The 21,769-nt window shown below is 37.1% G+C and overlaps 1 protein-coding gene across 5 annotated transcripts in view; it reads left to right on the top strand.

The window, feature by feature from the left end:
• The window catches only part of METTL15 (methyltransferase like 15), a 236,223-nt gene that overhangs the window by 184,042 nt on the left and 30,412 nt on the right, over window positions 1–21,769 (top strand). For all 5 annotated transcript variants that reach the window (XM_050755429.1, XM_050755427.1, XM_050755428.1 and 2 more), the window contains 2 exons: window positions 2,373–2,564; window positions 6,791–6,969. In XM_050755429.1, coding sequence (XP_050611386.1) covers window positions 2,373–2,564; window positions 6,791–6,969 — 371 coding nt within the window. The remainder of the gene's footprint in view (window positions 1–2,372; window positions 2,565–6,790; window positions 6,970–21,769) is intronic.

Here is a 21,769-nt window from a genome sequence, read left to right as displayed (position 1 = left end):
GATTATCCAAACAAACCAATCACATTCTTCTGGGAACTAGGGGGCAACCCAACCTCTTAAAATCTGCTTCTCACAGCCCCTGGTTTTCCACTCTCTTCCTGAGTGCAACCCCTATGTGACCCTGTATGGCAAGTAATGGCTTCTTCCCTTTGGCTGGGAGGGGAATATATGTGATTAATAAACTTTTGACTCAGAAGACTTGCATGCAGCCAACAAACCGTATGGAAAAAAACTCAACACCACTGATCATTAGAGAAATGAAAATCAAAACCACAAATGAGATACCACCGCACACCATTCAGAATGGCTATTATTTAAAAGTCAAAGAATAACAGATGCTGGTGAGGTTACAGAGAAAAAGGAATGCTTATACACTGTTAGTGGAAGTATAAATTAGTTCAACTATTGTGGAAGACAGTGTAATGATTCCTCAAAGACCTAAAGTCAGAAATACCATTCAACTCAGCAATCCCACCACTGGTATATACCCAAAGAAGTGTAAATTGTTGTATTATAAAGACACATGTGCACGTATGTTCATTGCAGCATTATTCACAATAACAAAAACATGGAATCGACCTAAATGTCCATCAGTGGTAGACTGGATAAAGAAATGTGGTACATCTACACTATGCAATACTAAGCAGCCATAAAACAGAATGAGAACATGTCCTTTGCAGGAACATGGATGGAGCTGTAGGCCATTATCCTTAGCAAACTAACGCAGGAACAGAAAACCAAATACCACATGCTCGTGGTTTTAAGTGAGAACTAAATGATGAACACACATGGACACATAGAGGGGAACAACACACACTGGGGCCTGCCAGAGTGGAGAGGGTGGGAGGAAGGAGAGGATCAGGAAAAATAATTAATGGATACTAGGCTTAATACCTGGATAATGAAATAACCTGTACAACAAACCCCCATGATACAAGTTTACCTATATAACAAACCTGCACGTATACCCTGAACTTAAAAGTTAAATAAAATTAAAAAAATAAATAAAATAAAACAAACTTTTGTTTCTTCTGGCCAGTGTTGGGTCAAATGAAATCCTGTGTTTGCCCATCTTCACAGACTTAGAATTGGAAGCCCTCTCTCACCAATGGTATATACAGGAGGTAGTTAAAACAATGACTTTCCTTTCTGTCCACTCACCTAGCAGTGATGTTGGATTTGGGAAAAATTCAAATATCAGTTATGTGATAGTAATAATTGACTTGTGAGTTGCCTTTCAATAGCAATATTCTGTTATTTCTGTGTTTCCAGTGCTAGTATTAGCATTTTTATTTTTCAAATAAGAACAGGGCAATTTGTTCATCATTCTGTTAGTGGCACCCATCAGAGTATTTTGTAAACTGTTTGTACGTCTTTTCCTCTCAGCTCAAAGCACAGAAAGTCATGCTTTATTAATCTTTATGTACACTCCAAATAACATCATGCCTGACCCATAGCAGATATTCAATTACTTTCTCCATCGGAATTTTATTAAAAAATTACTATTGAGCTGTGAAGTTCACCTTAAACAACATACATATAAGTAAATATCATCAATGTAAATTATCCAACACTGTTGAAATCCAAACTCACTCTACACACCTTTAGACAGAAGGAATGATGTCTTGAGAGTATTGCCCAATTTTCTCTTCTCATTCACCTTCCAAAATGCATGCTAGTTGCCTTAAGGCTTCTAAAGAACCCTGAAGGCAGCATCTCACTTTGTGTAGGAAGAATTAGTATAGCTGCGAGGTGATCCCAACTCCTGCCTGTCTGTTGGTTCTGAATGCTCCATTCACTTCAGAATCCCTGCTGAGAGATAATCCCTTCTGCAAGAAGGCATTTATTTTAGTCACAGTTTCATTCCTCAAGTTTATAGCTGCATAGCACCATATTCTAAATTATAGGAAAAACATGGAGAAAGCTAAAATGATTGGTTTGAACATATTTGACATCTTTTTTATGATTTATATTATTTACTGTATTTAAATTGGCTTACTTGTTATTTTTTTGATAGAATGACATATGCTTCTTTCTCTACCCATAGATGTAAGAATTTTTTAAGAAAATATGAAAGACCTGGTTTGACAAAGGAATTTTTCTAACTTATGAATATATTGTATCCCTTCACAAAGATACACAATAAATTGTGTTTATCAGCAGTAATAAAATTCCATTAAACTAGCTCTGGTGTTTGAGACCGAAGATGTATAGTTTCCATATCCATGTCTTTATACAACACTAAGCACTCGGTAAATATATATTAGTTAAATAATGTAATAATAGAATGTGCTCCTTTCCATTGATCATAGACTTTAGAAAGACTTTTATCTAACAGAAGTGTTTTCTCTATCTCCTGGGTTTACTCACAGTAAACAAATCCGAGCTGTGCTGGGCCAGTTCAGCCAGGCAGAAGCCTTATTAACGAAAGCTGGGGTGCAGCCAGGAACTTTTGATGGAGTTCTTATGGATCTTGGGTGTTCCTCCATGCAACTTGATACTCCTGAAAGAGGTTTTTCCCTTCGGAAAGATGGCCCCTTGGACATGAGAATGGATGGTGGCAGGTGAGTATTCATAAAGCACTTCTCACAACAAGAAATCAATTTGTCAAAAACACTCTGAATTTATTTTTTTTAAGACTACAGAATTTCCATTACATGCCTACACCTAAAACTACCAATACATAATAAACCAGTTTGTTTGATACTCATTATACACATCAGTATTTCTCTGGATTTAGGATTTTTAAAGAAAAACAATTACTGCCTTTACACAAAATAGTGAAGAGTATAACTTTCATACTGATTATCTTTTTTACTTATACAATATGGGTTTTAGAGTGTTAACCAATGTCAGTAAATATCACGATACTGCAATAACTATTTCATTTTTATTCATGCCCAACTATGCCTCTTGTGAGAAGCAAAAAGAACTATATATATTTAAGGCATCCTCTTTTAGAATACAAAAAAAAAAAAAAAAAAAAGGCAAGATCTTAGAGTCAGTAAGTGTGTTTTGTCCTGTCTTATACAATCACTTTGAACCTTCTCCAGAAAAACTGTAATTTATGATATGATATCAAACACAGTACTATAATAAGATATCCTCTATACTTCCTCTTCCTGGAAATACCAACATTTATTCTCCGTTATTCAAATAGATTAAATAACACAAAAACAATCATATTCTAGGAAAGTATAGAAAAAATTATTTTCTTTCTTTCTTTCTTTCTTTTTTTTGAGACAGAGTCTCATTCTGTCACCCAGGCTGGAGTGCAGTGGCATGATCTCAACTCACTGCAACCTCCACCTCCCGAGTTTAAGCCATTCTCATGCCTCAGCCTCCTGAGTAGCTGGGATTACAGACATGTACCACTATGCCTGGCTAATTGTTTTTGTATTAGTAGAGACGAATTTTCATCATGTTGTCCAGGCTGGTCTCGAACTCCTGACTTCATGTGATCCACCTGCCTCAGCCTCCCAAAGTGCTGGGATTATAGGCATGAGCCACCATTACCGGCCAACAATTTCTTTATATTAATTGTCTAAATTAATGTTAAAAGCTTAGATTAGGACCTGTGTCTATTCTCAATACTGACCTAGGGAATGGACAGCCTATACCTGTAAAACTTAACTGTGGTTTTTCTCTCTCATATCATGCCCCTCCACAAACTGCTTTGTTTTGTGGTAATTATTCACATATAGCCTTTTCCCCTATGTTGTGATACAACCTGTTAACTTGGCTTGTGACCTATATTTGTTGGGACTCTGTTGTTCCTAAATGTTATACCTTCTTTTGCACATGTTGTTGGCATTCACAGAATGAAGAATGTAATAATAAAAGAAAATAATAAAAATACTTTTAAAACAACTAACTAATAGTAAAAGTGAAATATAGTCTCATGTGTGGAGATGGAGGTGGTTGTGCAGAGGTAATAAAACATCAAGCCAATTTCTGAAATACAATGAACCAAACTTCTAGTTACTAGTAGTAAATCCCATATTGTTAATTTAAAGACTTATCAGCAAATTGTAGTTTGTGAATCAGGGTCCCTGTGGTTTTCCCAAGAGCCTGAAAATAACGTTGACACTGAGAATTAAACTCTTAAATTAATACCTAATGGATGAAATTAGAATTGAGTAAATATATCTTAAAATGTTGAATGGCTTTCGGGTAGATGGTATAGACTGTAACTTAATCAAAGATTTTAACAGCTCTGAAGAAAGTATTTAACATTTGAAAAGGGGGAGTTGATTCACATGAATTCATTGAAGAAGAAAAGTCATAGATTCAAACACGTGCAATGCTAATCCAAGTGGTATATGTTTGCCTTGGCTAATCCAGGCCAAAAAAATATGGCCTGTTAGTTCCTGAAGGGAGATTATCCCTGTGATGAAGACGGATGCAAGAGGCTTCCTTAACCAGTTGTCATTTAACACTGGAGTCTTAAAAAACATAATTTATTCTTTGCTGATTCTAATTTCAACAGCAGCTTTCAGATTATAGTAAGGTTTCTCATGTAGAAGCCATAGAAAGAAATTCATAGCTTCAAGAATTTGAGAGTCTAGTTCTGTTGGCAGTTATAGTCTTCACTAGAAGGTAATTAATTATCACTTGTGTTTATATTTTCTTTCTAAGTTTAGTCACTGTAAGTCAGTGAACTCTGGAGGACTGACAAGATCAAATCTATTAGTTGGGGGGCAGCTCTTGGATCTTGACTCATTTACCACATGAATGCCTATTCTGAAGCTGCCTAGCAGCCTGTCAAACCTTCCAGTGTTGCACCTTTTGCACTGTAGCACTATGGAAAATTCTACACCATCAATCATTGTTAATATAAGAGTAAAATAAAATTATGTGTATTGTCCAATTACTTGTTTAAAGTAAAATTATGTGTATGGAACAAAATGCTTTTTAATTTTCTTATTTAAAGATAGAAAAATATCATTAAAAACTGCTAAGTACATCTATACTCATCATAAAATTCTCTTGGTAAAGCTGGACTATATCCCATGGATAAATTTCTAAATTTCACGTCATTAACACAGTTCATTCAGATGCTCGCTGGTTTAAGCAGTTGAATTCACAAATAGGTCAGGTTTAGCAGGGATTTTGTCATTTAAGCCACAAATTATGCTTTGCAAATTTATGAATGGGGAAGATCTAAAGGACAGTGGCATGCATTGAGCATCTTTTATATTGTAGGCATTATATTTCTGTTTTGCAATTGCATGCACCAATAATTATCCAAACCGTTCTGTGAGTTAAGAATTGTTACTTTCATTTCACAGGTTAAAAATTGAGGCTCTAATAGGTTAAAAATCTTACTCAATATGAGTAAAAAGGCCAGGATTCTAATCCAGATCAATTGAACTCCAAAAACCAGATCTTCATCCTGAAAGCTGAAGAAGCAAAGCCTACTGAGATAGAAATAGGGCTACCTTATAAGACGTTCATTGTTCTGTGAGTTTAATGGCAGACTGACATAAAAACAATTATTGTAAGCTATTCGGGAGGCTGAGGCAGGAGAATCGCTTGAACCCAGGAAGCGGAGGTTGCAATGAGCCAAGATCCACCATTGCACTCCAGCCTGAGCAACAAGAGTGAAACTCCGTCTCAAAAAAAAAAAAAAAAAAAAAAAAAAAAAAAAAAATCTGAAAAGCGAGCTATGGATGAAAAAAAGAGACAAAGAGACATCAGAAGAGATGAAAGTCATGACAAATCTAGGGACAAGCCAAAGACAGCAAAAAGATTTTCTCCTGGAGGCACTAGGCATGTTAACAATGTATATTTTAGTATTTTTAAGGAGAGTTTCAGGTGTTTCTTGGCAGCCCCACTCTGGTTGGACCCTCAGTTCTTAAAGCTACCATACCGTTGTTACTTACAGATCCTCACAGTATGTTACCAACAATCAATCCAACATATTAACTGTAAGAGCAGTAACTGCACCATTAGCAAAGCTATTTTTCTAATATGTAAGGTCACAATTAGCTCATCACTTAGAATTTCCCTAAGGTAAACAGGAATGGTCTGAACAGAGTAAATGCTGTGTCTGACTATAATTTATTCTATTTGACCAGAGGTTGGTAATTTTTATTCCTCCTCCACCTAAAATTACTATCTAGGCTTGTTCAATACTGCTTATTGATTACTTGGTTTTGTCATATTGTGACCTTTGTTATGGATGAATGACCAAATATTGTTAAACATTTGAATAATATGCATTATTGCCATTAAGGTTGTATGAGTTTTTGTGAGGGAAACTGACCAGCAGTATCTTTTTTTAAAATAGATTTTCTAAGTTTAATTTGTGTCTTCACAGGTAATCAGATATTTTACAGCCTCAGATTTAGTCAAGTTATTGAGATTTAGCCTTGTTTAAATATCATCTGCAAACCTTCTATCTTCTATACTGAAAAAAACATTCAAGCAGTAATTTAAATTTTGAACAACTTAAATTTAACAATTTTTCAGTGTTTTAGTTCAAGAAAAATACACAGGAACAATAAACATTTCTTTGTGAATTATAAGTTTAAGGTTATTGTAATATTTTAACTTCCTGCTGCCTTGACCTTGATGAATGTTACAAACCATCACCATTTGCCATAATGATGGGTATTTGAAATAGAAAGTCTATTTCATTTGTTTAGTGTTTCAGTCTCTGACTTTAAAACCTCAGTTCTCCTAGACTATGTGTATATGTCTGACTTTATGTCTCAGTACTCTGAAGTTTCACCTCTTGTCAATGAAAACTGACGTCAGTGAACTAATTGGCTCTTCTTGTGCGTAGGTACCCTGACATGCCCACTGCTGCTGATGTTGTGAATGCTTTAGATCAACCGGCACTTGCATCTATCCTAAGAACATATGGGGAGGAGAAGCATGCCAGGAAAATCGCTTCAGCAATTGTTCAGGCACGCAGCATCTACCCCATCACCAGAACCCAGCAGCTTGCCAGCATCGTTGCAGGTAGCCTCATTAGTTCTCGACAGTGTCTAAGAGAAAAAATTATATTTACGTGTGTGCATGTGTTTGTGTGTGTGCACTCATGCACATGTGTGTGTGCATTAATCCCCCAAACTCCCAGAGGGGTTCATTTGTACTTGAAATCATGCAGGATAGAATCTTGCCTGTCTTTCTTTAATATCAGCTTTCTTTTGCCTGTGCAAGCTTCTCCCCTTCAAAACCTCTCCCCCAAATACAATTTTTAAAAAAGTATACTGTAGTTTACTAATTTGTATAATAGTAGATTTTTATTTTACACAAGATAATTTATCATTTGTGCCTACCAAGGTGAAACATGAAATGATGAGTGAAAGGATTTCTTGATCCATCACAATGGTTGATAAGCACCCTGTATAAGATCTGACATTACTTCTCTTAGTTTCACATTTCTGCATTTTAATATTGTGGGCAAAAGGAGAATTGCATTCCCCAAATGCTAAAATAAAATCCAGTGACTCATATATCTATTCCAAACAACCAACTAACAAAGGGTATATGATGTATAGGTTATTCCACTTTGTGAATGCTAACTAAATCAGCCTGAGGGGCTTATTGAAACATTTCATCTTTTCTGCTATTTCGCTATTCACCACCATAAACCTCTTGAACCTAACTCTAGCTAGGAGGCGCTTTATTATAGCCTTTCTGTTTGAAGCCAAAGTTGTTTCACAGCTGTGTTCCATGATGAAAGTTTTCCAAGGCAAAAATATAACTCCTGCAGTTATTTAACAGAATTCCAATGATAAATTCTTCATCTTGTTGGACTGTCTGAAACCCTGTATCATTTTTATTTACCAAATGTATTAAGATTTGTTTCCAGTGATTCCTATTAAATTACTTAAGTAAATTTTAAGAAGTTTTTTAAAAAGGAATATTTGTGTAACTTATAAATAGAACCTGATATTGGCTGTCTCTTTCTTAATATTATCCATAGTTTAAAAAGTAAAACTTAATTATAAATTCATTTAGATCTTTAGTATTTACAGATCATGTAGCAATTGTTTTATGATATAATTAAATAAGACTATATTCTACCTAGTTATCATAATGAAATATAAAGAGCTGTCTAGCCTTTAATTTTTTAAGCCACATATCTCAGGGCCCTTCGAACTTACTATTGAGATTTCTTTATGCAAGTTTAAGAGGAGAATTCTTGTGGTTATATGAACATAAAATATTTCATTTCTTCCCCCCTAAAAGAGTTTATACCAGCATGCTGATATTAAATTCATCTTCTGTCTGGTGTTCCTTTAACCACTCCGTACTCACTATTATGTCTCCACCGTATGCTTTCTGTAATTCTTTACCTACGTATTATTTTCTGTCTCCTGTACTGGAAAGAAAAGCAGTGAGAAGTGATACTTTTTATTTATAAGCAAATCTAAAATTCATGCTAAAAATGAGGGGTTGGGGCTGGAGAGCATCCTAGAAATTATCTAGTCAGAAAACCTCTTCTAATTAATAAGGAAACTGAGGCTCAGGGAGTAGTTTGCAATAGTAATCTAGAATTTGGAAGCTCATGAATTTGAGGCATAACTGGGAATCTTCCTTCAAGCTACCTTTTCTGTCTGTGCATCCTACCTTGTAAACTTGCAGAAATAACACTTTGGCATTAAGTAGAAATTATGTGAAGGTGCACAATAGGAACAATGTAAGTACTTTCAGAAAGATTATGATATGAAAAGCATATTAGAGCTATGAGAAATGATACAGTAAAAGTGAAAATACTCATATATGGTAAATAAAACCTCATTTTAGTAAGTGCCATTAAAACACTGAGTTATCTGGAACTAGTCCATTTTTATATCATAAATATCAGTCTGTAATAATACAACTTTGTTAATGATAATATGATTTTTTTGGAAAAGGGAAAAACAAAAATGTGTTTTCATTTTGTGCTCATTTATTCAAAAAATATTTTGAGAGAGGCTGATTTATACTAGGCACTATCCTAAACACTAAAGTTAAAGTAGGAGCTAATCAGATATAACCTCTGTGTTTACAAAGTTTATAGACTAATAGATTATACAGTCAGGGAACTGAATGAAAACATCATGTAATAACCTGTACTTACAGTGAAAATTCTCTTTCCTATTTATTGTAATGAAGAGTTGTGATAGTATGGTCAATAGAAAATTTGATAAAAGCAGAGATTTACTTGAGGTCAAGAATTCCAGACCAGAAGATGGCCGAATAGGAACAGCTCCAGTCTCCAACTCCCAGCGCGAGCGACACAGAAGACCCATGATTTCTGCATTTTCAACTGAGGTACTGGGTTCATCTCACTGGGGAGTGCCGGACCATCTGTGCTGGTCGGCTGCTGCAGCCCGACCAGCGAGAGCTGAAGCAGGGCGAGGCATTGCCTCACCTGGGAAGCGCAAGGGGGAAGGGAATCCCTTTTCCTAGCCAGGGGAACTGAGACACACAACACCTGGAAAATCGGGTAACTCCCACCCCAATACTGCGCTTTAAGCAAACAGGCACACCAGGAGATCATATCCCACACCTGGCCGGGAGGGTCCCACACCCACGGAGCGTCCCTCATTGCTAGCACAGCAATCTGTGATCTACCGGCAAGGCAGCAGCCAGGCTGGGGGAGGGGCGCCCGCCATTGCTGAGGCTTAAGTAGGTAAACAAAGCTGCTGGGAAGCTCGAACTGGGTGGAGCTCACAGCAGCTCAAGGAAACCTGCCTGTCTGTGTAGACTCCACCTCTGGGGACAGGGCAATAACAAACGCAGCCGAAACCTCTGCAGACGCAAACGACTCTGTCTGACAGCTTTGAAGAGAGCAGTGGATCTCCCAACACGGAGGTTGAGATCTGAGAAGGGACAGACTCCCTGCTCAAGTGGGTCCCTGACCCCTGAGTAGCCTAACTGGGAGACATCCCCCACTAGGGGCAGTCTGACACCCCACACCTCACAGGGTGGAGTACACCCCTGAGAGGAAGCTTCCAAAGCAAGAATCAGACAGGTACACTCGCTGTTCAGAAATATTCTATCTTCTGCAGCCTCTGCTGCTGATACCCAGGCAAACAGGGTCTGGAGTGGACCTCAAGCAATCTCCAACAGACCTACAGCTGAGGGTCCTGACTGTTAGAAGGAAAACTATCAAACAGGAAGGACACCTACATCAAAACCGCATCAGTACATCACCATCATCAAAGACCAGAGGCAGATAAAACCACAAAGATGGGGAAAAAGCAGGGCAGAAAAGCTGGAAATTCAAAAAATAAGAGCGCATCTCCCCCGGCAAAGGAGCGCAGCTCATCGCCAGCAACGGATCAAAGCTGGACGGAGAATGACTTTGACGAGATGAGAGAAGAAGGCTTCAGTCCATCAAATTTCTCAGAGCTAAAGGAGGAATTACATACCCAGCGCAAAGAAACTAAAAATCTTGAAAAAAAAGTGGAAGAATTGATGGCTAGAGTAATTAATGCAGAGAAGGTCATAAACGAAATGAAAGAGATGAAAACCATGACACGAGAAATATGTGACAAATGCACAAGCTTCAGTAACCGACTCGATCAACTGGAAGAAAGAGTATCTGCGATTGAGGATCAAATGAATGAAATGAAGCGAGAAGAGAAACCAAAAGAAAAAAGAAGAAAAAGAAATGAACAAAGCCTGCAAGAAGTATGGGATTATGTAAAAAGACCAAATCTACGTCTGATTGGGGTGCCTGAAAGTGAGGGGGAAAATGGAACCAAGTTGGAAAACACTCTTCAGGATATCATCCAGGAGAACTTCCCCAACCTAGTAGGGCAGGCCAACATTCAAATCCAGGAAATACAGAGAACGCCACAAAGACACTCCTCGAGAAGAGCAACTCCAAGACACATAATTGCCAGATTCACCAAAGTTGAAATGAAGGAAAAAAGCTTAAGGGCAGCCAGAGAGAAAGGTCGGGTTACCCACAAAGGGAAGCCCATCAGACTAACAGCAGATCTCTCGGCAGAAACTCTCTAAGCCAGAAGAGAGTGGGGGCCAATATTCAACATTCTTAAAGAAAAGAATTTTAAACCCAGAATTTCATATCCAGCCAAACTAAGTTTCATAAGTGAAGGAGAAATAAAATCCTTTACAGATAAGCAAATGCTTAGAGATTTTGTCACCACCAGGCCTGCCTTACAAGAGACCCTAAAGGAAGCACTAAACATGGAAAGGAACAACCGGTACAAGACATTGCAAAAACATGCCAAAATGTAAAGACCATCGAGGCTAGGAAGAAACTGCATCAACTAACGAGCAAAATAACCAGTTAATATCATAATGGCAGGATCAAGTTCACACATAACAATCTTAACCTTAAATGTAAATGGACTAAATGCTCCAATTAAAAGACACAGACTGGCAAACTGGATAAAGAGTCAAGACCCATCAGTGTGCTGTATTCAGGAGACCCATCTCACACGCAGAGACATACATAGGCTCAAAATAAAGGGATGGAGGAAGATTTACCAAGCCAATGGAGAACAAAAAAAGCGGGGGTTGCCATTCTAGTCTCTGATAAAACAGACTTTAAACCATCAAAGATCAAAAGAGACAAAGAAGGCCATTACATAATGGTAAAGGGATCAATTCAACAGGAAGAGCTAACTATCCTAAATATATATGCACCAAATACAGGAGCACCCATATTCATCAAGCAAGTCCTTAGAGACTTACAAAGAGAGTTAGACTCCCATACAATAATAATGGGAGACTTCAACACTCCACTGTCAACATTAGACAGATCAACGAGACAGAAAGTTAACAAGGATATCCAGGAATTGAACTCATCTCTGCAGCAAGCAGACCTAATAGACATCTATAGAACTCTCCACCCCAAATAAAGAGAATATACATTCTTCTCAGCACCACATCGTACTTACTCCAAAATCGACCACGTAATTGGAAGTAAAGCACTCCTCAGCAAATGTACAAGAACAGAAATTATAACAAACTGTCTCTCAGACCACAGTGCAATCAAACTAGAACTCAGGACTAAGAAACTCAATCAAAACAGCTCAACTACATGGAAACTGAACAACCTGCTCCTGAATGACTACTGTACATAACGAAATGAAGGCAGAAATAAAGATGTTCTTTGAAACCAATGAGAACAAAGATACAACATACCAGAATCTCTGGGACACATTTAAAGCAGTGTGTAGAGGGAAATTTATAGCACTAAATGCCCACAAGAGAAGCAGGAAAGATCTAAAATTGACACTCTAACATCGCAATTAAAAGAACTAGAGAAGCAAGAGCAAACATATTAGAAAGCTAGCAGAAGGCTAGAAATAGCTAAGATCAGAGCAGAACTGAAGGAGATAGAGACACAAAAAACCCTCCAAAAAATCAATGAATCCAAGAGTTGGTTTTTTGAAAAGATCAACAAAATTGACAGACCACTAGCAAGACTAATAAAGAAGAAAAGAGAGAAGAATCAAATAGACGCAATAAAAAATGATAAAGGGGATATCACCACCGACCCCACAGAAATACAAACTACCATCAGAGAATACTATAAACACCTCTACGCAAATAAACTGGAAAATCTAGAAGAAATGGATAATTTCCTGGACACTTACACTCTTACACTCTTCCAAGACTAAACCAGGAAGAAGTTGAATCCCTGAATAGACCAATAGCAGGCTCTGAAATTGAGGCAATAATTAATAGCCTACCAACCAAAAAAAGTCCAGGACCAGATGGATTCACAGCTGAATTCTACCAGAGGTACAAGGAGGAGTTGGTACCATTCCTTCTGAAACTATTCCAATCAATAGAAAAAGAGGGAATCCTCCCTAACTCATTTTATGAGGCCAACATCATCCTGATACCAAAGCCTGGCAGAGACACAACAAAAAAAGAGAATTTTAGACCAATATCCCTGATGAACATCGATGCAAAAATCCTCAATAAAATACTGGCAAACCGGATTCAGCAACACATCAAAAAGCTTATCCACCATGATCAAGTGGGCTTCATCCCTGGGATGCAAGGCTGGTTCAACATTCGCAAATCAATAAACATAATCCAGCATATAAACAGAACCAAAGACAAGAACCACATGATTATCTCAATAGATGCAGAAAAGGCTTTTGACAAAATTCAACAGCCCTTCATGCTAAAAACGCTCAATAAATTCGGTATTGATGGAACGTACCTCAAAATAATAAGAGCTATTTATGACAAACCCACAGCCAATATCATACTGAATGGGCAAAAACTGGAAAAATTCCCCTTGAAAACTGGCACAAGACAGGGATGCCCTCTCTCACCACTCCTATTCAACATAGTGTTGGAAGTTCTGGCTAGGGCAATTAGGCAAGAGAAAGAAATCAAGGGTATTCAGTTAGGAAAAGAAGAAGTCAAACTGTCCCTGTTTGCAGATGACATGATTGTATATTTAGAAAACCCCATTGTCTCAGCCCAAAATCTCCTTAAGCTGATAAGCAACTTCAGCAAAGTCTCAGGATGCAAAATTAATGTGCAAAAATCACAAGCATTCTTATACACCAGTAACAGACAAACAGAGAGCCAAATCAGGAATGAACTTCCATTCACAATTGCTTCAAAGAGAATCAAATACCTAGGAATCCAACTTACAAGGGATGTAAAGGACCTCTTCAAGGAGAACTACAAACCACTGCTCAGTGAAATAAAAGAGGACACAAACAAATGGAAGAACATACCATGCTCATGGATAGGAAGAATCAATATCGTGAAAATGGCCATACTGCCCAAGGTAATTTATAGATTCAATGCCATCCCCATTAAGCTACCAATGACTTTCTTCACAGAATTGGAAAAAACTGCTTTGAAGTTCATATGGAACCAAAAAAGACCCCGCATTGCCAAGACAATCCCAAGTCAAAAGAACAAAGCTGGGGGCATCACGCTACCTGACTTCAAACTATACTACAAGGCTGCAGTAACCAAAACAGCATGGTACTGGTACCAAAACAGAGAGATAGACCAATGGAACAGAACAGAGTCCTCAGAAATAAGACCACACATCTACAGCCATCTGATCTTTGACAAACCTGAGAGAAACAAGAAATGGGGAAAGGATTCCCTATTTAATAAATGGTGCTGGGAAAATTGGCTAGCCATAAGTAGAAAGCTGAAACTGGATCCTTTCCTTACTCCTTATACGAAAATTAATTCAAGATGGATTAGAGACTTAAATGTTAGACCTAACACCATAAAAATCCTAGAGGAAAACCTAGGTAGTACCATTCAGGACATAGGCATGGGCAAAGACTTCATGTCTAAAACACCGAAAGCAACGGCAGCAAAAGCCAAAATTGACAAATGGGATCTCATTAAAGTAAAGAGCTTCTGCACAGCAAAAGAAACTACCATCAGAGTGAACAGGCAACCTACAGAATGGGAGAACATTTTTGCAATCTACTCATCTGACAAAGGGCTAATATCCAGAACCTACAAAGAACTCAAACAAATTTACAAGAAAAAAACAAACAACCCCATCAAAAAGTGGACAAAGGATATGAACAGACATTTCTCAAAAGAAGACATTCATACAGCCAACAGACACATGAAAAAATGCTCATCATCACTGGCCATCAGAGAAATGCAAATCAAAACCACAATGAGATACCATCTCACACCAGTTAGAATGGCGATCATTAAAAAGTCAGGAAACAACAGGTGCTGGAGAGGATGTGGAGAAATAGGAACACTTTTACACTGTTGGTGGGATTGTAAACTAGTTCAACCATTATGGAAAACAGTATGGCGATTCCTCAAGGATCTAGAACTAGATGTACCATATGACCCAGCCATCCCATTACTGGGTATATACCCAAAGGATTATAAATTATGCTGCTATGAAGACACATGCACACGTATGTTTATTGCAGCACTATTCACAATAGCAAAGACTTGGAATCAACCCAAATGTCCATCAGTGATAGATTGGATTAAGAAAATGTGGCACATATACACCATGGAATACTATGCAGCCATCAAAAAGGATGAGTTTGTGTCCTTTGTAGGGACATGGATGCAGCTGGAAACCATCATTCTTAGCAAACTATCACAAGAACAGAAAACCAAACACCGCATGTTCTCACTCATTGGTGGGAACTGAACAATGAGATCACTTGGACTCAGGAAGGGGAACATCACACACAGGGGCCTATCATGGGGAAGGGGGAGGGGGGAGGGATTGCATTGGGAGTTATACCTGATGTAAATGACGAGTTGATGGGTGCAGCACACCAACATGGCACAAATATACATATGTAACAAACCTGCACGTTATGCACATGTACCCTACAACTTAAAGTATAATAATAATTAATAAATTAAAAAAAAAAACCATAGATTTATAGAACCTATACAAATCTACATATATTTGTATGCTTGGGTTTTAATTGCAGTTCCGCAAAATTCATTCTTAACAAACCACACCCATGCCATATGTCGTGTAAGTTCTCGTTATAGTTTTAGTAAAATGAAGTAAGACTTGAAAGGCATTTGCAAATCCATCTGAATGAGAAGTTTTTCTAGATTTTCATGATTTCATTTTAGTCTTTTACAATTGCCTCACTCATACCTAATTTGATTGAATTTTTTTAAGTGATTCACCTTTAACAAGAGTTTCCAAAGTTTCCAACTTAGTTTTCCTGGACACTGCAGCTGTCTTTCCTTTTGCATTCATATTTCCTCAGTTTATGTAATATGTAATTAAATTATGTAATGACAACAGTGAACATTCTGGGCTGTAAGTGCACAGCTCTTTTGATGGGACTAGAACTGTATAGAAGTACCAGAGAATCCAAAGAATAGAATCCAACCGTCACACAATTTGTTTAACAGCGAACAGGGTTAAATCTGTCAAGTCCAATAAATCAAGAGGTACTACATAAAGAAAATATGAGATGTAATTGGAAGGGCACAGGTTCCTGTATGGGTTTCCTAGGGCTGCTGTTACTAAGTACTACAAACTTCATGCCTTAAAGCAACAGAAATTTATTCTTTTATAGTTTTGGAGATGTGAAGTCTGAAATCAAGATGTTAGAAGGGAGCTAGGGGAGAATCCTTCCTTACTATTCCTAGCATCTGGCGGTTGCCAGCAATCCTTGGTGTCCCTTGGCTTGTCACTGTTTCTGCCTCCATAGTCACTTGGCGTTCTCCCTGGGCATCTGTCTTTGTGCCCAGATTTCCCTCTTCTTATAAGGACACCAGTCATGTTGGATTTAGGGCCCACACTTGATCCAGTATATCCTCATCTTAACTTGAAATCATCTGCAAAGACCTTATTTCTAGGTCAGATCACATTTATAGGTTCTGGGTAGAAATGAATTGTGCTGGGTAGACATGAATTGTGGGGGACTCTATAAACCCAGTACAATTCCTAAGCAGTATCTTTGTTTAACAAATATGTATTTTGGCAAGCTATAATATGCAATGACTATATTTAAATGTGTTTTCTGATTCTGATAAATTCATATTAAATATGTTCAAAACTATCAAGCACTCTAGGAAATATGCAGCACAGTTCCTGACACATATTAAAATCCATATCGATGGAAATATAAATCACTTTCTTTGCTTTCCAAAAACTAATAATTCAGTAGGACAAGGAAGAACAACACACTTGGAATCACACCCTCAGTGGGATCCTGTCAGTCACATGATTAAGTTGTAAATTGTAAAATCTAAAGTTTGGTGCCTTTTGCTGGTATAAATAACTACAGTTCCAGTACTCTTCCATATCATGGGAGTTCCAAAAGACAGGTTCAAGGCTCCAAGTTGGAACAGAGCACTTACAAGCATTGTGAATTACTTTGCAAATTATCAAAGCAGTAATTTATAAGCAACTTACAAGAGAATTCCAAAAACAACCTGTAGGATTTCACTGTTCTTACTACCACACATGTTCGTACATATACTATTCAGAACTACCAGCCATGAATCTTAATAGAAATACTTAACACAAATGCAGTGTTAGATGCAGTGTTCCCTCCAAAAATGATTCATAAATAACAAATCCACATTTTACTAAGCATAATGTTTATTCTAATGTTCTAGCTAAAGAGTTGGAGTTGTAAAATCTAAGAGTTGAAAATGGCCTAAGGGACTCATCTAATCCAGAACTAGATTCTTCATCACTTCTAATAAATGGTCATCTAGCTTTAGCCTCTTCATCTTCATCTCTCTTACTCCCCATTGTATTCCAGTGAAGACGAGCACATTTCAGCCTGAAGTTGCCAGTTGCATACATATAATACAGGCCTAGAGACTTTAGAAAGGATAGATTTCCTAGAATAAAAGCATAACTCCTTTACATGGTTTGCAACTTCCTCCATGAACTGGCTCCTACCTGTCTTTTCATCTTCCCCTTTCCACATAATAGTCTTTGTTCCAGCCATATTGAACTTCTTGTAGTCTTCCCAGCACACCATAGTCATTCACCTGCAGGCCTTGGATGTCCTTTTGCCTGGAATATTGACCTTCCTGTTCTCTCATCTCCTTGCCCTACCCCTACCCTTTTCTCTGGCTAATTTCAGCTCATCCTTTATAGCTCAGTTGAAATGCCACTTCCTCACAAAGTTTTTTCCAACCCTACTCAGATTGGTTGAGATGGTCTCCTATGTGCTGCCATTGCACTGCATTACCTTGTCTGGCACTTATTATGCTATATCTTATTGCTTGCTTACTATTTAAATATTCCCTTAGATTTATATTGTGCAACACCAATGCCAACAGCCACATGTGGTTATAAAGCACTTGAAATGTAGTTACTCCATATTAAGAGGTTTCATGAATCTAAAATATGCACCAGATTTTGAAGACTTAGTTTGAAAAAAAAAATTACAAAAATAATTTTATCTTCATTACATGTTGAAATGGTAATATTTTAGACATATTGGGTCAAATATGGTATTAAAATTAATATTTTGCTTTTTAAATGTGGCTATAGAAAGTTTTAAATAACATGAATTACATTACATCTTTATTGGACAATACTGTTCCAGACTATAAGCACCAAGATTATAAGCGCTGCTGTGACTTTTGTATTAATCACTGTGTCCTAGCATTTAGCCTCATGTTTAACACTTGAAAGGTATTTAGTAAATACATTTTTTAAGATTTTTTTATTAAAAACCTTTTTTTCAAGTGACAGTGTCACCTTCTGTCGCCCAGGATGGAGTGCAGTGGGCAATCATAGTTGAAGACTACAGTGAGCTGTGAGGCTCAAGCTGCCCTCCTGAGTAGCTGGGACTACAGGTGCCCAACATCACAGCAGGCTAATTTTTTTAATTTTTATTTTTAGAAATAGGGTTTCCCTATGTTGCCTGTGCTTGTCTGGAACGCTTGGCTTCAAGTGATCCCCAACCCCCTGGCTCAACTTCCTGAGTAGCTGGGATTACAGGTGTAAGCAACTGTTCCTGGCAATACTTTTTCAATGTTAATTTATACAGTTAACAAAATGCACATTCAGTCAGAAAAGCCTTGCTTGTAGAATGTTTGGATTCAGTAAAATAACTTCAACATTAATTTTAAAAATTGATGTTCAGTCTTGTAAGTCATAAAAAGCAAATGTCCTCTTACATGGTTTGGCTCTGTGTCTTCATCCAAACCTCATCTTGTAGTTCCCATAATTTCCATGTGTTGTGGGAGGGACCCACTGGGAGATGACTGAATCATGGGGACAGGTATTTCCTGTGCTGTTCTCATGATAATGAATGGCTCTCAGGAGACCTGAGTCCCTAACACAAGCTCTCTTTGCCTGCTGCCATCCACATAAGGGTGACTTGCTCCTCCTTGCCTTCTACAGTGATTGTGAGGCCTCCTCAGCCATTTGGAACTGTAAGTCCAATTAAACCTCTTTCTTTTGTAAATTGCTCAGTCTTGGGTATGTCTTTTTCAGCAGCATGAAAATGACTACTACGTCTCCCACAACATTAACACTAACATATGCAGGTAAGTTAGGAAAACTCCATTGCCCTCTAGTACTTTATTCATCTTTGTAAGTTGAAATGATAGCAATTCCTATCTTATTCTTTAGGAATGCTGTGAAGAATAATAATGCTTTGATAGAAATTTTTATTAAAAATCATTCATATGATGAATGACACATATAAAAATTCTTGATCTCTTCAGGAGAAAGAAAATTTATGTACTTAATTTTGAAAAAATGGCCATGGTCTGGATTTTGCAGAATTGATGTATTTGACGTATTGATGTTTTGCATAGTGTTAAAAATGAGATGGATTCTAGACATCCCTTTGAATAAAGAAATATGGGTATTTTCCTCAAGAGGCTGGCTGCCCATATTTTATATTTGAGCTTTTTCATATTCTAGTGCTCTTTTCATTCTCCGGTTACATCAAGGAAATTACCAGTTAAATGCTAACTAGTTTAATGAAAACATCTTTGTTCCAGTCCTGGTTCTTCAACTTGCTGTTTGTGTAAACTTGTATAATTCTAGACCTCATCTTTCTCATCTTAAAATGGAGACAAATAATAGTTGTGATAATAATCATTATTTTTCTTTAATAAATATAACCATACCATTTATGTTTTGCTTAAACCAATGTTGAAATTCACTTGTAGTCTCAGAGCTCATGTTAAAAATCAAAGAAGTATACCAATCACTTTTCAGATCATTGAGATTTAGATTAAATAAAAATGAAATAATTGATAAAATAGATAATTGATCTCTAAACAATCAAAAAGTGACAGAAGTCTTATAATTATTTGAATGAGAGAAAAGAGGGGGAGACACTTTTTAGATATTTGTGACTTATATTGATTAATGTATAGATTGATTCCTTTCCCGAAACTTCTGTATAACCTTTATTCTGACTCATGAATTGGGTACATAGCCAGAGCTCAGTGAATGCTTGCTGAAAAATAAATCAATAAAAAGATGCGTACATTCGCAGCCAAAGTAAAAATGAAAATTCAAGGGAACAAATATATAAGTTCTTAGGTGTTATTGAGGATAAACTGTACTTTTTCCTTCACGTTGAAGAGGGAGACAACCTGAGCATCAAAGTCTTCAGTATAAATTAAAACAGCTTGAGGAATAGGTGATACTCTCCAGGATATGGAATCAAAAATTCTCAAGTTTTGTTTCTGGTTGTACCACTTACTTGTTCTGTGAACTTGAGTAAGTTCACTTATCTTCTTTGACCCTCAATTTCCTCATCTGGAAAATAGGAATAACAAATCTTGCTATGACTAATAAATGAGATGGCATATAGGAATGTTATCTGTGAAATTTAAAATGCAAATGTTCTTGTAAGCATTTTTTTTTGCTCCTCTGTATTCAGAACTAAGGTAATGCAGACAGTAAAGGAATGCGGTAGTTGGAACTCTGAGTGTGGACTTCCATTTCCAATTCTATTTTCCTGTCCATGACCAAATAGTGTGATTTGTGATAGATTGATCACTTCATTCCAAGATGCTTTTCCCTTAGGAGTTATGTGACTTGTAGGAAGGAGAAGAATAATTATCTTTTTCTGCACTGGGACATGTAAGGTATATCTTTCCACAGTGGCATTGATGGCTCATGCCTCAACCTGTATCTGAAACCATCATCTGTTTTCAGCATCATTTTGTTAATCCAGAGAGAACCTTCAAAATAAAAGATAATGATAAGATAAAATTTATGCCAGGTGCAGTGGCTCACTCTATACCCCAAGCACTTTGGGAGGCCAAAGCAAACTGATCTTGAGTCCAGGAGTTCAAAACCGGCCTGTTCAACATGGTGAAACCCTGACTTTACTAAAAATACAAAAATTAGCCAGGTGTGGTGGCACATGCCTGCAGTCCCAGCTACTCAGGAGGCTGAGGCAGAAGAATCACTTGAACCCGGGAGCTGGAGATTACAGTGAGCTGAGATTGTGCCACAGCTCTCCAGCCTGGGTGACAGAGTAAAACTCTGTCTCAAAAATAAGAAAATAAAATAATAAAATTTATTAAGAAATAGTCATTGTCATTTTAGTTGGAACATAAACTTATTCCTGATCAAGATAATTTGACATCCTTTTATTGTTTAATAACCTACATGTTGCTTCCTTCATTTTTCTCAAAAAGTACTCTTTACACTAACATTGCTTTGATTAAGAAGTGGAAGGAAAAGTGTTAGAGTGTTCAGTTATCACTCTGATGGAAAATGGTATGGTCAAACCTACAGTTGAATTTGGATGGCTCGCCATCGCCGATATATCATAGTTGTCATTGCCGCTGCTATGAAAATTACACTTATTCTTCTGTCATTTCAAATTTCTCAAATTCAGTCTATTACACATTGTGTATATAGTGACATGCCAACTAAATTAGCAAATGGCATTTCTTAAGTAAACTCATGTTTTATTTCTTATTTTAATAAGTAATCCTTTCAAAAGACATTCTGTACATGAACTCAGAAGGGAATGGAATGTGGAAAAAAAAAAAGAAAACCTGAATAACTTTTCCTAAAAAAGTCTAGCTGTTCTTAGTTTGTAGCACCAAATGGGGAGCAGGGAATGTTCTAATCGCAACTGACTGTAGCCCAACCCTAATTTAATGATAATAATAATGATAAATAATAATGCTAGCTACCATTTACTGAGCAAATACTAGGTACTATGTGAAATCATTTTCCTGTATTAACTCACTTAATCTTCATAGTAACCCATGAGGCTGGTACTGGTTTTATCCCCATGTTACAGATGAGGTAACTGAAGTATAAAAAGCTTAGGTTACTTTCCTCTTCTCAACTAGAGCTGGGATTAGAAGCTAGTAATCTCATTTT

This window comes from Macaca thibetana, chromosome 14, assembly GCF_024542745.1.
Source record: "Macaca thibetana thibetana isolate TM-01 chromosome 14, ASM2454274v1, whole genome shotgun sequence".
NCBI classification, from domain to species: Eukaryota; Metazoa; Chordata; class Mammalia; order Primates; family Cercopithecidae; genus Macaca; species Macaca thibetana.
This window is presented reverse-complemented; position numbering and strand designations above follow the sequence as displayed.